General features: G+C 48.3%; 1 protein-coding gene across 1 annotated transcript in view; it reads right to left on the bottom strand.

Moving 5' to 3' along the window:
• Positions 1–18,429, bottom strand: part of LOC149372784 (immunomodulatory peroxidase-like) — a 69,310-nt gene that overhangs the window by 35,275 nt on the left and 15,606 nt on the right. The window contains exon 5 of the mRNA XM_089582538.1: positions 9,049–9,219. Within this exon, the coding sequence (XP_089438664.1) occupies positions 9,049–9,219 (171 nt within the window). The remainder of the gene's footprint in view (positions 1–9,048; positions 9,220–18,429) is intronic.

Here is an 18,429-nt window from a genome sequence, read left to right as displayed (position 1 = left end):
AAATTTTTATCAGGTACCTGATGTCAACAGCTTCATGGCTGTATTGTTTTTACAAAGCACGCCGAAGCCTGCTTTCGTTTTCGGACACGTACTCACTGTTTGTGCCGTTATCGGTTCTCATCTGCTGACTATGCGGCTACTAGGACGTAGTTTCGAGACTTGCGCAAAGCTTGGAGTCCTCTCAGAATCCCTCCCGCCTACTCTTGCGTTTTCATGGAAAGCTAGCACCGACGGAGAAGAGGGTAGAGAGAGGGAGGATAAGGGGAGCCCGCAAATCTCTTCCCGCCGTATAGCTTCACGCGTGGCTGAATCACGCTTCGAACGGTCGGTGGTTCTCTTTCCACGTAGCTGGGCACAAGTTCGCTGGCTCGCCACTGGCCCTGTTGCTGTGCCGAAGCGTACTAAAGGACAGATGTAACGGTACCTGGAACCCGAACTCCTTCACCGAGCGACCTGCTCTCCTTTGCAGCCGGCAACGTAAAACTCGCTGGTAGGACGATTAGCAGAGAACAAACAGGCAGGGAGTCGCCGGAAAACAGTTAAAGCTCTCTATCTCCCTTTCCCTCTCGGAAAGCGCGGGAAGCGATGGAGAGATAAGGGCGTGGCCGCAGAGCTGCGTAAAAAAAAAAAAGCTAATAAGACCGGACGCGCGCAAATTCAGTCGACCCTCCTCTGTTTTCTTTATTATTTCATTTTCTCTTATGGTGAGGAAGGGGTTCTCTCATATCGTGCAGTGGGCCGCCCAGAGGCATGCGAACTGGCGCCTGCTTTCGCGCATTTCAGTGCGACATTCGCAGATACGCCTGTTCTTGCGTTCGTATCTGCGTATGTGTGCGTGTGTACGTGTCGACGTATCGATGCGGATGTGTTTTAGTGCGGCGTCGCAAGTACTAGTGTATGCGCGCGGTGCGCCTTGTTTGTCCAATGCTAAATAACTGCAGGTTGTTCATCTGGTATACGATCCGTTCAAGGAAACTAGTTGGCGGTAGCGACGGGTAGCCGCGAAGTCACTCCTCGTTAGCGCAGGTTTCCTCGATTCCTGTGTGTAGCCAAAGAAGGACAACTCTGCGCTAAGAATTGTCCTTCGCGCATACATTATCTCTGCCAGTTTACTGAAGTCATCGTTGTGCGAGTTTACGTAGGTTTTTTATTGGGGACTACTGTTGTCAGCGTTTGCTACAAGTCAAGCTGGTTTCTTCTGTTTATTCACTAGGAATTTTTGTGATGTGGCATTGCGGCGGTTTTCCGCAAGCATATACAGTTGAACGCTGCAGTCCTCCGCATACTGACGTACGGTCTTAAAAAAGGCTTAAGTGAACAGCTCGTTTTACGGAAAACAAATGGGGCTACGTCTGCAAGAACATGGGAACATTTATATAAAAACTACCTCGTTGTCACCATCTTGCCAAGCGATGCATACGTTTACGCCAAGGGCTTTTCGTTTCTGGTGGTTCCCGGGGTATTCAAGACTGCATGGGGCGCCAAACCCTTCGCTTTAAGCGAGTAGCTCTTTATTTTTATTGCGTACAAGGCACAGCTTCGGGAAAAATGGATGGATGGTAATGACGTCCGCTTAAAAAGGGGCGAAGAAGGACGCCCCCAGGCTGAGATTTTTTTTTAATTCACTTTCACTTTTAAATCAGTTTCGTGACCGCAATACCTTTTTATTCTCAATGAAATATTTGAACAACTTTTCGGGGATATCAAATTTGGCTCGTAAACACCTATTTTTAGGTCACCTGCCTGCTTTCAAGCCAACATTCCTCCAATCGTATGGATGAATGGATGGATAGGAGCGCCCCCTTTGAAACGGGGTGGTGGCAATTGCCACCATGCTCAGCTTTTCTTTCTTTATTTTTGTTCAACTGTGTTGTTAATTCTCATTCTCACATCGCACAGTACACGGGCCTCTAGAATTTCTAGAATTTCTTTGGGGGAGAAATTCTAGAGGCCCGTGTACTGTGCGATGTCAGTGCACGTTAAAGAACCCCAGGTGGTCCAAATTTCCGGAGCCCTCCACTACGGCGTCTCTCATAGCCTTAGTCGCTTTGGGACGTTAAACCCCAGAAACCAGAACCATCATTAAGATTCGCCATTTTCTTTACCTACGGTTTCCTACGCTTCTAACCTTATGCCACATCTCTGCTTTTCAGCCACCAATCCTCCAATCGCTTTTTGCTAACTTCCACTGCAGATTTATTTACATGACCATTGTTATCTTTAAACCCTAGGGCCTCCGGAAGAGTGACTGTGCCTGCATCGACATCCGGATAGAGGGAGCGACACGTTACGGGAGAAGGGCGCGGCAGAGGCAGAAACTACCGCTTCCATCATTGCTATGCAAATTCAGCTGCCCCTTACCCGGGTGCAATTCTTAACACTACCTTCTCCGTTGCATACGTGGATGTAGTACACCCTACGCGACTCTGTCAGCTTGGTGAATGCAGCGCGTTCTCTCTCAGTCTTTCTGCTTGAGCTCACGTGAATCGTGCCCTTCGCAGCCTCCTCCGGGGGTGTCGGGAGCACCAGGATTTACAGTCGCCGCGGCTATTCATAGGGACGCCGGCCGGCTCTGCGGCCGTTCGCGAGAAGCTGTCGCAGGATAGGCGAAGCAGAAAGGAAGCGAAGTCGGCTGCGCGATGGAGCGCGGGCTTTGCCATTCGGCGATCTGGGTTACACGTGCGCTCGCGTGCGCGCGCGGGCCTCCTTGAACACCTCGTTGACGACGCTGAGCCGGGTGACACGAATACGCGCTCCCTCTGTGTATAGTGTATAGGGGGACCGGCCACCGTTCCGATAGGTGATCGTTATCTCTCGTTTTAAACGGTTCTTTGTCGCTTCGTCCGGCCGCGATATATTTTGATACGTGAGCGAAGTAGGGTTGAGGGAGCACGCCAAGGAAGGGCTGTAAATGATTTTCGTGTCGAAGAGGCTGTCGTGCGACCATCAATCTCTATCGGATTCAGTTCATTACGCGTCCGAGCCTTGCGAGTCGGCTTCCGAAGCGGCCGAATTGTGCTGTTCGCTGTGGGCGCGGCGGCAACAAGGAAAAGAGAAAAGTCGTTAGCAGGCACGACACTCGTCGTGGCGAACTATTACATGCACCGTGCATGCGTGTTTTGGGTGCTGTGAATGTGCACACCGGAAGAAACAGAACTGCTATTTTTGTTCAAAAGCAGTTAAACATTCTCCCGACCGAATCACCGTGTAATGGTACGTTACGGAGGTCTATATATCTGCTCTAAAACGAAAGCAGCGCAACCAAAGTAAGCAACAAAGACGTGCTACAGAAGATATGTACCGTCCTTATAGTATGTGTTTCTGCTGTATACGTGTTTCGTACAGCAATGAACCATCTAGCCTGTGAAGAGTTCCGAGTATTCCAGGCCGCGGTTATTCAACCAAGTTTTTGATGCACAATTTTCCTGCATAATTATAGCGGGCTGTGTGCAAGGGTCTTCTGTAGTTAATTACGTCGGTAAGATCAAAAACATTTCTTCAGATCCTTTTAGTTCGAGCATGCTAAAATGAAAAAGCTGACTTAGTTTTGATAGTTTTGATGTTTTGGTGTCATGCTTATACTAGAGTGTTGACACTCTGCTGGCGACCTTACAAGCTCTTGTGTCAAAGAGGTGGTCAAAATCCACTTTCTATTTTTTTTTCTGAGTTACGGCGATAATCTTTCATCGCGTCAGGTTTTCTCGCAAACATGGCGGAAGTCGCAGTACATTAGGATCGTTTAGTCTGCAGTGGCGGTGGCTTTGTTGCGCTGCTGATACAGCCTTGTAATGAAAGGTTGCACATCAACTTCAGCGTTTTATCTAATGTCGTGTTCAAAGCGGCGATACCGAAGAGATCTCCGAATTCGCGACGGAGCAAGATATCCGCCGCGGTCCAATCAGAACTTCTCCGCACTGACGATGGGACTACGTCAGAAATTAACTTTGGACGCTTTTTCTGGCGCAGCTGAGTTGCCAAAGCGATTATATTGAGGCCATGAAAACAATGATCGCTCTTGTTCTAAGATATATTATGATGTAAGAACCCGCCACAGTTCAAAACCAGATGAAATACAAGTTGCTTGCCTCAGATGCACTTTCGACCGAGCTTATTGCTGTCAATGATACGACGGAAGTAAAAAAAGAAATGGTGTGTAAGGGAACCGGAGTATGAGTGCTGTTAAAGTTTTATTCAGTAAACCGGGTAATAGTGGCCATGCGACGTGCGCAAATCGCAATGCAGGTGGCTCGGCTTACGTCCTTGTGGGAGGGGTCAAGTGAGTTCAGAGTTAAACGAGGAAATTTGGAGAAGGCATCTGATAAGGTCAGAGGGCTTCTGTGTACACATCTGACTCGGCCGTATATCAAGTAGACAGCTCACTTCGGTCTGACATCTTTCGAGGGCGAAGAGCAGAATAGCGAGCTTTGCCTGATATTTTCTGCCGATCATTACTTTTACTTTTACAGCGTTTTTTTTTTTGCTCGTATGTTTCTATGATGTAACTTTTTGGCTGTGGTAGAAATAAAGAAACTCAAACGTAAGGTTAACAAAACGGAAGCTCTTAGTGTTTAGCAGAACCTTCCTAACCTTGTGTATCATCATCATTATCATAACTACATCCACTCTAGAACAAAGGCCTCTCCCATTATCCTCCAGTTAACTCTATCCTGCGCAGCTGCGGCCATCTTATCCCAGCAAACTTTTTAGATATCATCCTGCCACCTAACTTTCTACCGCCCCCTTCTACATGCCTTGCACATGGCCATTCATTCTATTTGATTTGATTTCAGATAAAACATATTAGCTCACGTTTGTTCCTTGACACTTCCTGCTCCCATCCTATCTCTTATTGTTACAGCTATCATTTAACTTTCCATGGCTGGTGTGTATAACGACATTGAACTGAAATATTTCTCAGACATGGTACTAAGGAACCTCGAGATTAACGTGGTAAAAGGTGGAAATGAAGATCGTAAAAAGTCACTCACACGGCAATAGGACACATCAGGCGACTTTATCGGCAAGGACAGAGCTGAAGCAGTGACACCTGATTACTTACACACGCCTCTCTGAGCAGGAAAAAGAATTGCAAAGAATTACGGCAGCGCATTAGGATTAGTTATGGATTCGCCTCGAAAGCACTGTGGGCTATAATACGTGGACCTATTTTCTCACGTTGAATTGAAGAAAATTTCGAACATTAAAAAAAGAAAAGAAACTTTACCACACAGGTGGCGTTCACGCCGATTTTACCCGCTGTACTTAGCTGAGCGCTGCAGGCAGAAACTTCACTTATAATGTTGGACTTTTCGGTTTATATTTTGGAAAATTCGACGGACATTTGCGGTGTTTCATTCAGAACGCAGTTTTCGGCGGGGGAAAGTGGGGGGGGGGGGGGGGGGGGGGGGGGGGGGCGGGGGTCGGTGAATATGATTTTCTATGCCTTAATAACGTTTTTTTTTTTTTCGGTGATATAATGCGTTATTCCTGAGCGGTCAGAAGTCACTTATAATATATTTTGTCCATTTTGTCAGCACGAGCAGCTTATTTCCCAGTGGTTAATGCACACATGGTCGTACAGTCATGGGAAAAATTTTACGGGACGCGTATTCCCTGAAAAAAAGAATTTTTTCCTGCGTTGCCTCACTAGTCAGTCAGCTGGCATTTCTCCCGGCGAATAAAAGCACGCATGTCCCTTACTGTTTCTATGTTTTTATATGATCTCTTTTGCCTGACCATGCAGAAGTAGACTGGGCTGTCATGTTAACGGGGAGTTGGAGCACTGGGTTGACGGAGAGGGCGAGGCACAACGTGGTTTGAATGTTCACTGCTGCGATGGAACTGCCGTTGAACCATTGCGATAACCACAACATCAGATGACGCTTTTTGTCACCCTTATGCATGAATGCGCGTCAGTGTCCTTACATGCAGTGGAGAGACCTACTTAACCACGTAAGTGCCCTAAGCGGGTAATGACAGTGAATAAACATCGCTACGCTAGGGGACGACGTCTGGCGAGGAAATGGAGTCTCCCGGTCAGCAGAGGAGGTAGCGGCGGAACGCGTGCAAACACACAGCTATGCTGCTTAATCAACAGTACCACCGTCCCACCAACGGCAAAACGGCAGACGAAGAAGGCGCGAGAAACACGCGCAGGAGCTCTAACAACCAATACGTGCTTAGCGCTTTCTCCCTCGTCATGCCCAGCTAAGAAGTAACGCGATCTCGCTTATATCGTCATTGCCTTGCGTGCATAGCTGCCTAATTAACGCTATCGGAAGGGAGGTATTGATTGATTAGGTTTCAGTTTTGTTGTTCGGTTTGTTTGTCCGCTTGTTAATTAGCTTGATTATTTCTTCATTTTATCGGTTTCATGCTTTGCAAGTTTACCTTGTCTTCTTTGTGCCAAGAACGTAGTGTGCGTTCTTGCGAACACTGTAGAATAGCAGGGCTGATCGCTTGCCGTGCGTATTCACAAAGTAGGCTCGTGTTTGCGAGCTTCAGGGTCTGTGTTCGCGTCATGTTTCTGGTCCTTCTATCTGTTTCGACTGTGTTCCCACTTGTTCCTTCCTTTCTTTCTTTTTTTACCATGCTGACTATTCACCAGCGCTTCTGCAATAGCCGGTTCTTTAGGTTCGTTCCGCCATCCTTTCGTCGATTCGTAAACAACCGCAACCACAACAAACAATGAGCGAGCCGGGGGCACTGCGGTGAACCGATCGCTAACGTTGAAGACTTCGAAATGCGTCTTTGATCGCTTCCTCTGGCGACCCAGATACCTGCTGCTCTTATTTTGCGCGACGGCACGTACTCCTCTCTGCGCTCCCGAGTACAAAAACCAAGAGTCGAGTCTTAACCTGGCCTGAATTCTTCGGTGCCGCTTCACAGGACGTGCGTGGTTTGCATATCTCCCGGCGTTTAGTGTGTACCGCGTCTTCCGGCTCGCCTCAGCAAACTGTTAGCCAACGAGGAGGCGTGTATAATGCATTCACTCTTGCAGCGCCTTGCCTTAACGTTACGCGCTGCGCGGCGGGCACTTATTATCGCGAGCCCCGCGAGAGCCGCTGCCGTGGACGAATCTCACAGCGACGCAGGGTGGGTTGGTTACGACGGAGAGCGCGCATTTACTGCGTCGTCGCAGTAAAAGGGGCCGCTGGTCTCGGGCAGGGTGAGCGATTCTGCACCGCCGCTCCCTTTTGAGATGGTGGCGTCTGAAGGACCCAAAGTTGTGACGCGAGAGCATGATGGATCGGGGTCCGAGGGAGTAGACCTATTGTTGTATTGTCATGGTGCGCCACCTGTCAGGGTTACATGGCGTGCGCTGCGCCAGGCACAGAGAGTAATATATAGAGGTTGAAGTGAGGGACCTTTCTTAAAATTAGACTCCCTGGGACCATGTCGCATTTATTGTTTTGTAGCTATTGTTAACCTCAAAAACCAATGCTTTTTTTATTATTTCTTGACGCCTTTGTTTTTGAACCTTGGCGGAGAGCTATCTTATCTTTACTGTAGCGCTGAAAAAACCCGAGGGGAGGGGGGTTAATGGGATGGCTGTGCTACGCTCAGTCGTTTTACTGCTTTGTGAATGCAATATTGTGCGGTGGGAAACTCCTGGTCAGAAGTGACACGGCGGGACCATGCTTTAATTGCTGCTCCACGTAATTAAAATTTCTTTAAGGTGAGAGCCTCACGAGCCCCATTACGAGAATAGCCGGCAGCGTGTGTTAGTGTGTGGCTCGCAGATGGTACGAAAAATCCCAGAAATGGCAAGAATAGGGTGCCGTCATGAAACAGCCGTAGAATGTACACAGCAAGCCGAGCAGCGCAACTTCAGACAATCATATTGACTGTCTGAAATTGTACCCCTTATAGTACATCTTAAATTTTACATCTTATGTACCCCCCCCCCCCCCCCCCCCCCCCCTCCACACCTCGTTGTGGCGCCAGTTGTCCCAACTACATTCCTACCAAAATTTTGATGCAACCGTTTGTCGTACAGCGTTCCGGATGGTGTCATACCATTTCTGTCTGCATGTAGCTTACATGTGCCAGTCAAGTTAGAGGCTAGCTTGCAACAAGGATTCGAACCGACGACATATGCACCTTCAATTATATGCCTTCCCAGACAACCAATTTTCGTACTAAAACTGCGACGCAACTGTTCGTCGTGCACCGTTACGGGAACGATTTCTCGTTCCATACAGCGCACGTTTCTTAGTCAGGTTGGAGGCTAGCTCGCGACAGGTATTCGAACCGAGTGTCCGACTCTTTCACTTGAACCTTTGTGGATTCAGCGCTTGTAGAATCAGCGTTCGAAGGTGCGTCTCCGTTTCACTGTTGAGTGTCGAGGTCGAACACTCACGATGGCATACTGATACTTTCGCCTTCACAGCACGTAAGCAGCCTTAAGTGCCCTCTGAACTTTTTTTTTCTCGCTTTGATTGTTTCGCGAAGTTCGCATCAACCTTCACCGAAAGCTGGAGTGGTACAGCGGAAAGCATTCTGCTAGCAGCCGCGCCTACGATACCAGCAGTATTTAAGGCGCAACCAAAGATTTGCGCTGTGTGCTCGTGAGCTAGCTAATTTGTAGGTAAGCCAGAATTCGCTCCGCATGCGTTATAACAGTGGAAAGTATTGGGATTCATCGTGATGATTTAACGATTTGGTTACGGGCCGAAATGTGATGTAACATTATCTATTTCATTTTGTTCAACAGGCCACTACATTCCACCTTATAAGTAACGGCAACACTGCCCTGCGTTGGTCTCCTGCAACGATCATCGTCATCAATAGTCCGGTGAGTCAATTTTCTAGTTGCGACGACACATGAGAACAGAATAGAGTTCAACCTTTTCAGCCGGCAAAAAAAAAAAAATCAAATCCAGTGCAGCGGCGTTCATAAAGATTGCATTGGCAAAAAGGGACGGACGTCTGCATCGGCATGTTTTACCGCCGAATTCCGTGACCACTTTGTACGCCGTGGGCGACTGTAATTGTAGCTCGAAGAGTATGTGATTGGTCGGTCAGCGTGGTTCTCAGATCACTCACCGAGCGTTGGCGCAGCGAGGGTCAAGTCGTGGTCCAACATTTGACCCATGGCGACGAGCAGGTTCCGCACCCGGCGGTCGTGTTCGCTCACGTCGTGGTGCACCAGGAAGCTGACCATTCGGGCGTTGGGCAGGGGACCGCCGTCCTTGGCGGCACGGGGCTCGCTGATGCCTGCCGGGGGACAAGAGAAGAGCACGAGCGAATGTCAGCTACATGTTTGAATGTAATGAAGCTCAATGAAGCAGCAGAACAGGTCTTAGCTGAAGCTTAATGGCCCAGCCTGGCTCGTACTCAAAACATGAAATGAACTATGGATGAATCAGCTTGACAGAAGTTTAACAGAACATGAAAAGGTAGGATGGTGTATGGCGTTTAGCCGTACAAATATCAGCAGTATGAAAGCAGACACATAGTTCACACAGGGAACAGCCGGCTCGGTGGCTCAGTGGTTACGGCGCTCGGCTGCTGACCCAAAAGACGCGGGTTCGATCCCGGCCGCGGCGGCTGGAATTTCTTTGGAGGAGAAATTCTAAAGCCCCGTGTACTGTGCGATGTCAGTGCACGTTAAAGAACCCCAGGTGGTCGCAATTTCCGGAGGCCTCCACTACGGCGTCTCTCATAGCCTTAGTCGCTTTGGGACGTTAAACCCCATAAAACCATAAACACAGGGAACAAACAAAAATTAATTTTGCTTCTGCAACGAAACTTTCGGGGCGGCAATGTTATGCATAAAAAAACTACTGGAAAAAAAAAAACGTGATGTATGCTGCTCACTCATACTTAGGACGTAATCGTTGACTGCTCCCAGAAAGTTTTCCCCTTATTATTGCTGCTACCTGCATTTCTGAGGTAACAGTTCGCTTTCTTGGGCAATATCCTTTATGCGGTTCTGTGTAATCTATGGGGTTGTGAGACTGCGCTTCGTGATCCCATTCATACAGCAAATGCTGATTAGGTACATCGGCGAATAGCTGCATAGATTTTGCGACATTGTGGCTCCTAGCACTGTCTTTTTCGAACGAAAACGACCCGAGCCCTACATCGAATTAAAGGTGAGGACGGGGAATGGAAAAAAGATTAATTTAATTTTGCTTTTTCTTCAACAAGCCTTCCGTTCATGGCGAGTGTGCAGTTTTGCGCAACCTGTCACCCAACTCTTTCATGTCATTGTATTGCCATTTTAGCAGCATACCTCATTTTTCTGACCTATTCTTTCGCAACTCTTTAGCACCGCAACTGCGATATATTAGCGCGTCGTAGTGTTTCCGAACTCGTTGTTCACTAGAGAAAGATGAAAGAAGGCAGAACTATTTCATAATGACCTATAGTAGGATACAACTTGAAAAAAACAGCAGTTGCTATCACTAGTCCGCGGTCCGTGGCGTCTTGTATTACTTCGCTGGCCAATCGCGACAGTAAATGAAATCAGCTTTTTAATATTTTAATGTATATCAAACAATCCACGTATCAAAATTCTAGAGCTCATAACTTTTTTTCTTGTGACAAGCTTCTTGTTTAGATAACAAGAAACGTTTAAGAAGCGGACTACTTTTTCGTCGTGGAGGAATTTTGAGCGCGGAGGATGAATGTGGGCGTAGCTTCAATACAGACCTAAGTAGTATCCGATTATAGGTACTAAATCTAACTACACTCTACGGCTCAAAAAAGACAGCTCTAGACTGCTAAATAACCCATGGAGTTAGCGTTACATAAATAAATAAAGATACGGAGACTGACGCACCCATATATATTTAGTGAGAGAATGACAAGAAAACTATATATACCCGCAACCGCCAATAAAATCAGCGTGCAAAGTACCGCGCTTCTCTAAACAGCAAACTTGCGTCTTCCAAAAAAACAAAATCGATAAAGTGCGTATTCTTTGCGGCACACAAATCGTCACGCATCATGAACGTTTCAAAAAAGCGAAAAATGCTTTTTTCTCTAGAGACATCGACTTGACAGTTTGTACATGTCGAGGTGATGTTTAAAATCTCAAAGAATTACTCCGCCGTGTCTCCTCTAGATAATACATGCGGAGCACAATGTAGGCAAAGTGTAATCAGGAAAACAAAGTAAATACAGAAAAGGGCAAATATTTAGGGTCTCTCCTCCCATAACAGAGCACGCTTCTCTCACGTTCGGAGATGTCTGAAGGTTGCCTGAAGATCTCTGAAGAGATGTCTGAATGCATTGTAGCTGGTCAGAGTAAAGAAATGGTCAATTGTATGTCATTAGACGAGCCGGCCTGAGCTCGCTTTCGTGCTCACAAAAACTAAGGCAAAATAATGGGAAAAGCGAGGCTCGCAAAAAGCAAGTTAATCGATAAATACCTCGCATATGCGAAGCCTATCTGGCGAAGCCTATCTCAAGCGAGGTCTGGTATGTATAGCCCATGGTTATACGCATTGTAAAGAGCAAAACCTCGCCTGATACGTTTTCGCGGTCAGGTTTGTCAAACGCGCCAAGACGAATGCGCCCAAATAAGCGATCGTGCCGCGCTTGCAGCCCTGGGGAGATTTGTCGTCATCATTCAGAGGCGAGGAAATTGGCCGAAGACCTCGGGAGGATTGGGGACGCAATGCTATGAATAGTGTCCCATTTCTTCGTACGCCCTGCGAGTGCCCACCTGGATGCACTCATGCTGCTGTCCGTACCCTCATCCCCCCCCCCCCCCCCCCCCCCCACCCCCGGGCTTCTGAACGATGCCCGCCTTCACGAACTGCTCGCTGTTTACCAACATGAAATAGCGGTCGGCTTCGCACGCATTTTACATATACAGCGCGGTAAACAATCCGAGGAGAAAGAGGCTAAGTAGAACGTGTTGTCGGTCTAGTTGGTTTAATACTTCAGACATGGTAGTTGCGCGAAACAAACACACACACACACGACAGGGTCGTCCCGTGCCCTGTCTTGTATGTGTGTGTGTTTCGCGCAACTACCATATCTGGAGAAAGAGGCCTACGACAAGAAGAAGCTATAATTAAAGCAACAGTAAACTGATCGACAGGAATAGCAGGGAGGGAGTGGAGATATAGTGGAGGCCTCACCTCTCCAGTGACCCCCTCTGGTCTCTCTCTGTCAACAAACGAACAGAGCGGCCGCTCTTAGTTTGTTTTCCTATAGCAAGCGCACACAGCGTAGATTAGGTTCTTCCATTCCGAACGCTATCCGCTAGAACCAGTTCCTTAGTTCAGCGCAGAGCAGTAACTCGGTTAAGCCATGGCAGTGCCGTCTGACTGGAACGAAACGGCATCGTTCCATGGTGACCTCCAAGGTATACGTATTGCGTCTCATTCGTTGCATTACCTCACAGAGAAGTGCAACACCGGTATGGTTTTATTAGAGGGGCGCGGTTAAGGATTTCTTGATTTCGCGTACGACGCCTTGCTGGTATATGGGTCAGTGGAACGGCAGCATTGCATCTGCAGCATGACAGCTCCTGTCTACGCCAAGGTGCTAATGAGGACGAGGTGTTTGCGGCGATCACTCCGGACTGCGCCGACACTCCTGCGGCAAAGGGCAGGGCCGATGACAGACCTGTGATTGTCACGTCTTAAGCAGCCTCGCCTGAACGTCTCTTAGCACTCCGCAAATCAGAAGTCTTTCTGTTCGTTTTTTTATTATTTAAGTTCTCGACAGTTACTAACTGGCAGGTTTGAAGCACCATCGAACACTTGGGTGTTTCCCCGAGATTTTTTTTCTCTCGAAAACTAACCTTATTGAATTCCAAAAGATAATTCTAATGTGCAGTCTTTGTCAAAAGTTTGGTGCCCAGGGGGTTTGCTTCTGAACCACACTGCGTGGTTCCTAATGCATATCCAGCGCTGAAAATTTCCCGAAGGTGAGAATATTTCTAGTCCTGCCTCTTCCAATGGATAGCTAGGACTTCCAGGAATGATACAGGAGACCGACTACAAGGCTTAGATGCAAACCCACTTGGCTCTAAACTTTTGACAAAGACTGTACATACTCAAAGGACTGAAAAAGTGACATTCGTTCGGCAAGCGGAATAACCACGTCACGTGTGCAGCGCTTTAGTAGTCCTTTCAGTGTGACAGTTCTCCATTAAGCATCAGAGCTTACGCTTGCTTTTGTGAAATCTAGATATATAAGCTGGAGGTTGGTAGCTTTAATTGAACATACAGGCTACACTAACGTCGCCGCGAGGCTTGTTAGAGCGAGACTTCCTCTTGACTTTTTTATAGCAGCGGTAAATATTAGTCGCTTGAAATCTTTGAATGCAAACTTGCCCTAATGCTTTTGTAGTTGTTTTTTGTCATAGTTAAGAGCGCAGTTTACCATTCTGCATAAGGTTAACGGGGCTGCGAGACACTAACGTACGGCGCGGCCACACGTGCACACGCACCTGTCGCAGGAGGAAATCTGGCTCTAGCACGAATGAGGGAAGGGAAGCATCTCCGATGAAAGTTAAAAAGGCTTTCCTTTAGTACTGTATATAAGCATAGGACGTCGCGCATAGCTGTACGCGACACCGGCGCTTGGTAGAAGCTAACTTTCAAGAATGGTAAGCACGTGGCTCAATCGTTACCGACGCTGGCGCCACCTGAGAGCTCAGTTTCCGTGAGTACAACACTGGTGTAGCTGCTTTGTAAAATCGGAACACACTATCTCACTGATAAATAAGGCACGAAGAAAACGGCGCAGTCAAACCAGATCCTCCAATGCGCGCGACGTCTCCTTACCCAAGCGCGATGACTAAGTACCACTCAACGAATCGTAGCGGACTGCACAACATCGTTGAGTAGGCACTGGATAGACGCAATCGAACAACAAATAAACTCAACAAGCACCTTAGGTATATTCACGCCGGTTCGCCTTCTGATCTTTAAGCGCGTGTCGGCCTACACCCTCGCGCACATAACGCTGTGGCAACCGAGTGTGATTTATGAAGTAGGCGCCTTTGTAAGCCTGAACGGTTTCGCAGCGTGTCAAGCTTTTCGATACCTACAACGGTACGAACAACGGGCAACGCTTGCTTGCTGTCCTCAGGGCGGACGCTGAGAGTCGCGAACGTTGCCGCATGCTCATTCGTGTACCATATAATGGTCGGCGCGTAGCATATGCACCTTGCCGCCAGCATCGATTTCGGCCAAGTGGCCAGGTCCCTGCAGTGAAGCGGATACCAAGGTCTACGCACAGCGCCACCGCCCCAATCGGATCGTAGGAGCGAAGGAATGTGACCGACTCGCCTGCACTACACCTTTCTCAAGGTGAAACTGCGCGCCCGCTGCTGTTGTCAGCCGCGTGCGCTACCGGCGCGTTGGGCCCTTTTGGGTGCGCTTACGCGTCAGTGGAGCCAGCTCCAGGGGCAGAGCGGACAGGGTTAAATTGTTCCTGCTTGAAGAACGTTTAATAAGGAATGTGGTTTGAATATGAGGCCGTGGACGTACAAGGCCTCGCAGGCACTGATTTGCATGAGTGCATAAGCACTGTTGTAGGTGTGTCGCTGGTGTAGGTGTGTCGTATAGCTATACCTTCAGGGACTGCGATAGAATCGCTTGCGCATAATATGAATGACCTGTAGCTCATGGAACCGGGTGCTGGCTCAAGCTGCAAAGAAACATCTTGGCTTTTAATATGCGGTTAGCGCCTCGGTAAGCCGTTTCCTTGCCGCTTGTTAGCGATGTCGGGGCATGATCGACGCACTCGCTCCTCGGTCTCAGATATAAAACTCAGTGCCTAGTTTGAAGAGGGTTGCCAAAAAGAAGAGGGAGGGAGAAAAAGTACATTTTTCCGCACTCATTGCACTCTTTGCAAATAATGAATTTATTGAAAGGGCAGAAAGAGTTGCAAACACAGCCTTAATTCGTCGCCCTTCCCCGCTCTATGCTAGCCAGTAATTGCACAGGGTACACAGAAAGTTTACATCGACTCAAATACGCGGGTCCCATTTACATGCAGCGGCATTCGCACCTGGCAACCTGACCACACATTGCCGGAGGCGGCAAGAAACTGCGATCTAGCCTGCCCGCTATGGAGATTACTCACAACGCACACTTCCGTTTCCTGTACTGATCGGCGTTGCATTTGCACCCAACTATCCGTTGCTGAGTCAACAGTGCGCCTAATTCTACGCTCTGGAAACCGCGCCTGCATAGGAGTGGAGGCCCCTTTACCTACTAATTATCGCACCAGCCTAACAGGCCAGACCCGGTGCACTCGAAGGCGAAACTCTCTCTCTCTCTCACTCTCTCTCTCAAAATGAAAGCAGAGCGAAGTGATCGTTTTCACTCCGTTAACAGGGCCGCAGCTTGGTCCGTGCGCTGCACCAACAGCCTCATCAACGAGCAGTGCGTGCGAGCCGCGGGCGACGGGCAGGGTATAGCGACCGGTTCGGCGGTCGTCTCTGGCGCGTTCACCTCCCTTTCTCTCTCTCTTTCTGGAGGCCGCGCACAGACGGAGCGTCCCCCTTTTTCTCTTTTTGGGGGTGAATCTCCAGAGCAGCTCTCCGGCGTGGCCGCGAGAAAAACGCCGCCAGCGGCAGTCGCTCGTTTAGCGGTCCTTGATCGCGCACAAGAGCGTTGCGAGAGCACGCCGGCTATGCGCGCTTTTGCGGCACCTGTGTAGACGGCGCCGACCGCCGCATGCTCCTACATCCTTAAACGCTCCTCAACCTCTCTGTGCCCACCTCTCTCTTTTTGTAGAAAGAGAGAACTGCCCTCCACGAGGTCCCCCTGCTCGCTTCTGTTTGTGTAGCGAAGTATACTATCCGCAAAAGAACGAGCGCTCCGCAACCGTTGGGGGGTCGCGCCGCTGACTAGGGCATTTAATCATCATGCTAGCAACGTCGTCGAGTCTGTGTGGCTCGAGGAGTTTTAGGAGGTGGAGGGCGGTTAATGTAAACGAAGGTAGAAACGGGAGCAGGAGACTCAAGTGCACACGAAGCCCGTACGTTGACCTAGCTGGACGCTGGCACTACATAACGGGAATTCCGAACGATCTACCATGTGTGGCGAAAAACTTGGTCCTACGCCAGTATCACTGGCCACCCGGTGTGTGCGTGTGTGTATGTGGTTTTTCTTACCTACTGCATAAACTCCCAGTAATTTTTCGACTTAGCTTTTTATGAACACGTCCACTACAGTACGTCGCGATGTAACTGCTGATATGAATTTATTGTAAAAATTTGTTTCCGCTTTCGTTTAGTGCCTTTTTTCACGCGGCATGCAGAGCAATACTACCTCGCAAAACGTTTTTCGGGGAAAAAACAAGAACGGAAGGATGAAGAGTATTACGCCAGCTAGCTCGTTTCGTCCAGAAAATCGCATATGGAACGAAGATTAATCTTCCTTTTTTTGTATGCACCAAAGTATGTTTTCAACCTGTGATCATTCGTATCGCAAAATGAGGCAACTCTGCTCTACCTTTCAGGACTGTCAGCGGCAGTTTTTGGATGTGTTACTTTCAGCATTACAACTGGCGGCAGTATAGTTCTAACGCACGTGACCGAAACAGTGCACTCTATAGTCGCCTCTTAGTCAACGCGTTAACAAGATTAGCTACGTCGAGTTAGTTGAAGTATCGCACTGCTTCCGAACTGGGTGTGTCCCGACAGAGCTGGCATGCTACTGGCATTGGAAGTAAGAAGGAAACTCTTCGTACGCTTCCTTTCGGCCACCGATTCTTTCGAGGCGAGGACTTTGTTCGTACATTTCATTGTGCGCACTAAATGCGTCAAGACTTTGAAGAGCTTCCTCATCAAGTCCACGTACTATTCTCGTTAGCGGGTGGGATCGTTAAAATTAGCGTCAAGGAAGTTGATGCGTCACGAGCTGCTGCGTTGTTTTGCCGTCACGAACAGGCCGTAACATTGGCAGGTGCTTTAAAAATAGTGGCTACTTGCCGCTGTTTGTTTCGCAGCTGGAAACGCGGTTGATTTTTTTTCTCTCTGGTGGACCGTGCATCGCATGTAAGCAAACAAGCACGCGTTTTGGCCTGCACCTGTCGGCGCAGCAAATGTACGGCGTTCAACTTCATTCCTTCCTTTACGACCGAACAGCCAGTCGCCCATGCAGCTGATTCTACTGCAAGATGCGGCGGGGTTTTACGAGTCCATCCGATGCCAGAGGACTTCTAGTTCGCTCCGTGGTGAACAGTGAAATTCAGGCCGTCTTCATGGCTCTATCGCACATTTCAACGCCGTCTCTCGGCCGTTAATGAAGCACCTGGGGCGGGGCGCGTGTTTTAACTGCGGATTCCATGAGATGTCTTCATCGAAACGGTGCCGAAAAGAGCGGGGGCAGTTTGAGGGAAGAAGAATCAGGGGGTGCGGTGGCCTAGCTGTAGGAATCACTTTATTACTTTGCACTCATTACGCTGTGTTGAGTCATTGCGTCATTCCTTACGTATTTCTAGGCCATCGTTACGCTGTACTCAGCCTTGCCTCCTGATGCACGTTATTCTGGAAGAAAAATGCTTCCTGTCATATACAATTAATTTTATAAGTGTAGGATACAAAACGCCGCTTTTGCTTTTCGTTTCCTTTTTTTTTGCGTTAAATGATGGTGACGTTTAAAAAACGGGCTATCAAAGAATAGTCGGAAGTTGTGTGAGCCCCATATTTCCACTTATTGGGAGAAGGTAGCTGAATAAATGTTTGATGCTGCATTGGCATTAAGGCTCCTTCATTAAAAGAAGACAACCATAAAAAGAAATTCCTGCTATGTAATACCAGCCTCCACCGCTTCGAAAAGCAGCACATAAATCTGATTTTGGTTACGATAACCCAGAAAAGGCTTAAGGCATATAGAATATTAACATTGAAAGGAATATTTGAGATATACACGCTCTGTGCGTGTGGTAAATGATCATGTGCTTATCACTTTCGTTGAAATGAAAGGTGATAAAGACTGAGCGAATAGAGGGGATTTAATTTCGGTTAGAGACGTTAGATAGGCAACGTCTTCGCGCGAGGTGACGTCGCAGGGTCGATGTTTGGAGAACATGGCGCATTCTCATACGAGCTGAGATCGTGTACAATTGGTCCAACAATCTCTCCTAGACGTCATTATTTGCCGCTTGCATCTGGCTGAGGGACAGCAGTAGAGTTGAAATGCGGCTGTGATTGAAAATAACAAGCTGCCACTCAAGTATTCATCGTGTCCGAGCTTGAAACAGCTGACTGCCTGACGCGTTACGCAACCCCGCACAAGAAATGGAGCAGCAAAAGTGGCAGCGTCGTTCCTTCGTGGCCTCTGATTTTGAGCAAAGATCAGAAGCAACGTTTCAAGGTCTTGTGCTGTAGTCTTTTTTTCTGTATTCGTTATTTTTTCCCGCTTCCTTACGGCGCGCGCTCGCTTCAGACGGCTTTCACGAGCTCGAATTTTTCTAGAGGCCGGATTTGATAGAAGCTAGAGA

This window comes from Amblyomma mixtum, chromosome 1 (assembly GCF_055824585.1).
Source record: "Amblyomma mixtum isolate Tamu chromosome 1, ASM5582458v1, whole genome shotgun sequence".
NCBI lineage: Eukaryota > Metazoa > Arthropoda > Arachnida > Ixodida > Ixodidae > Amblyomma > Amblyomma mixtum.
This window is presented reverse-complemented; position numbering and strand designations above follow the sequence as displayed.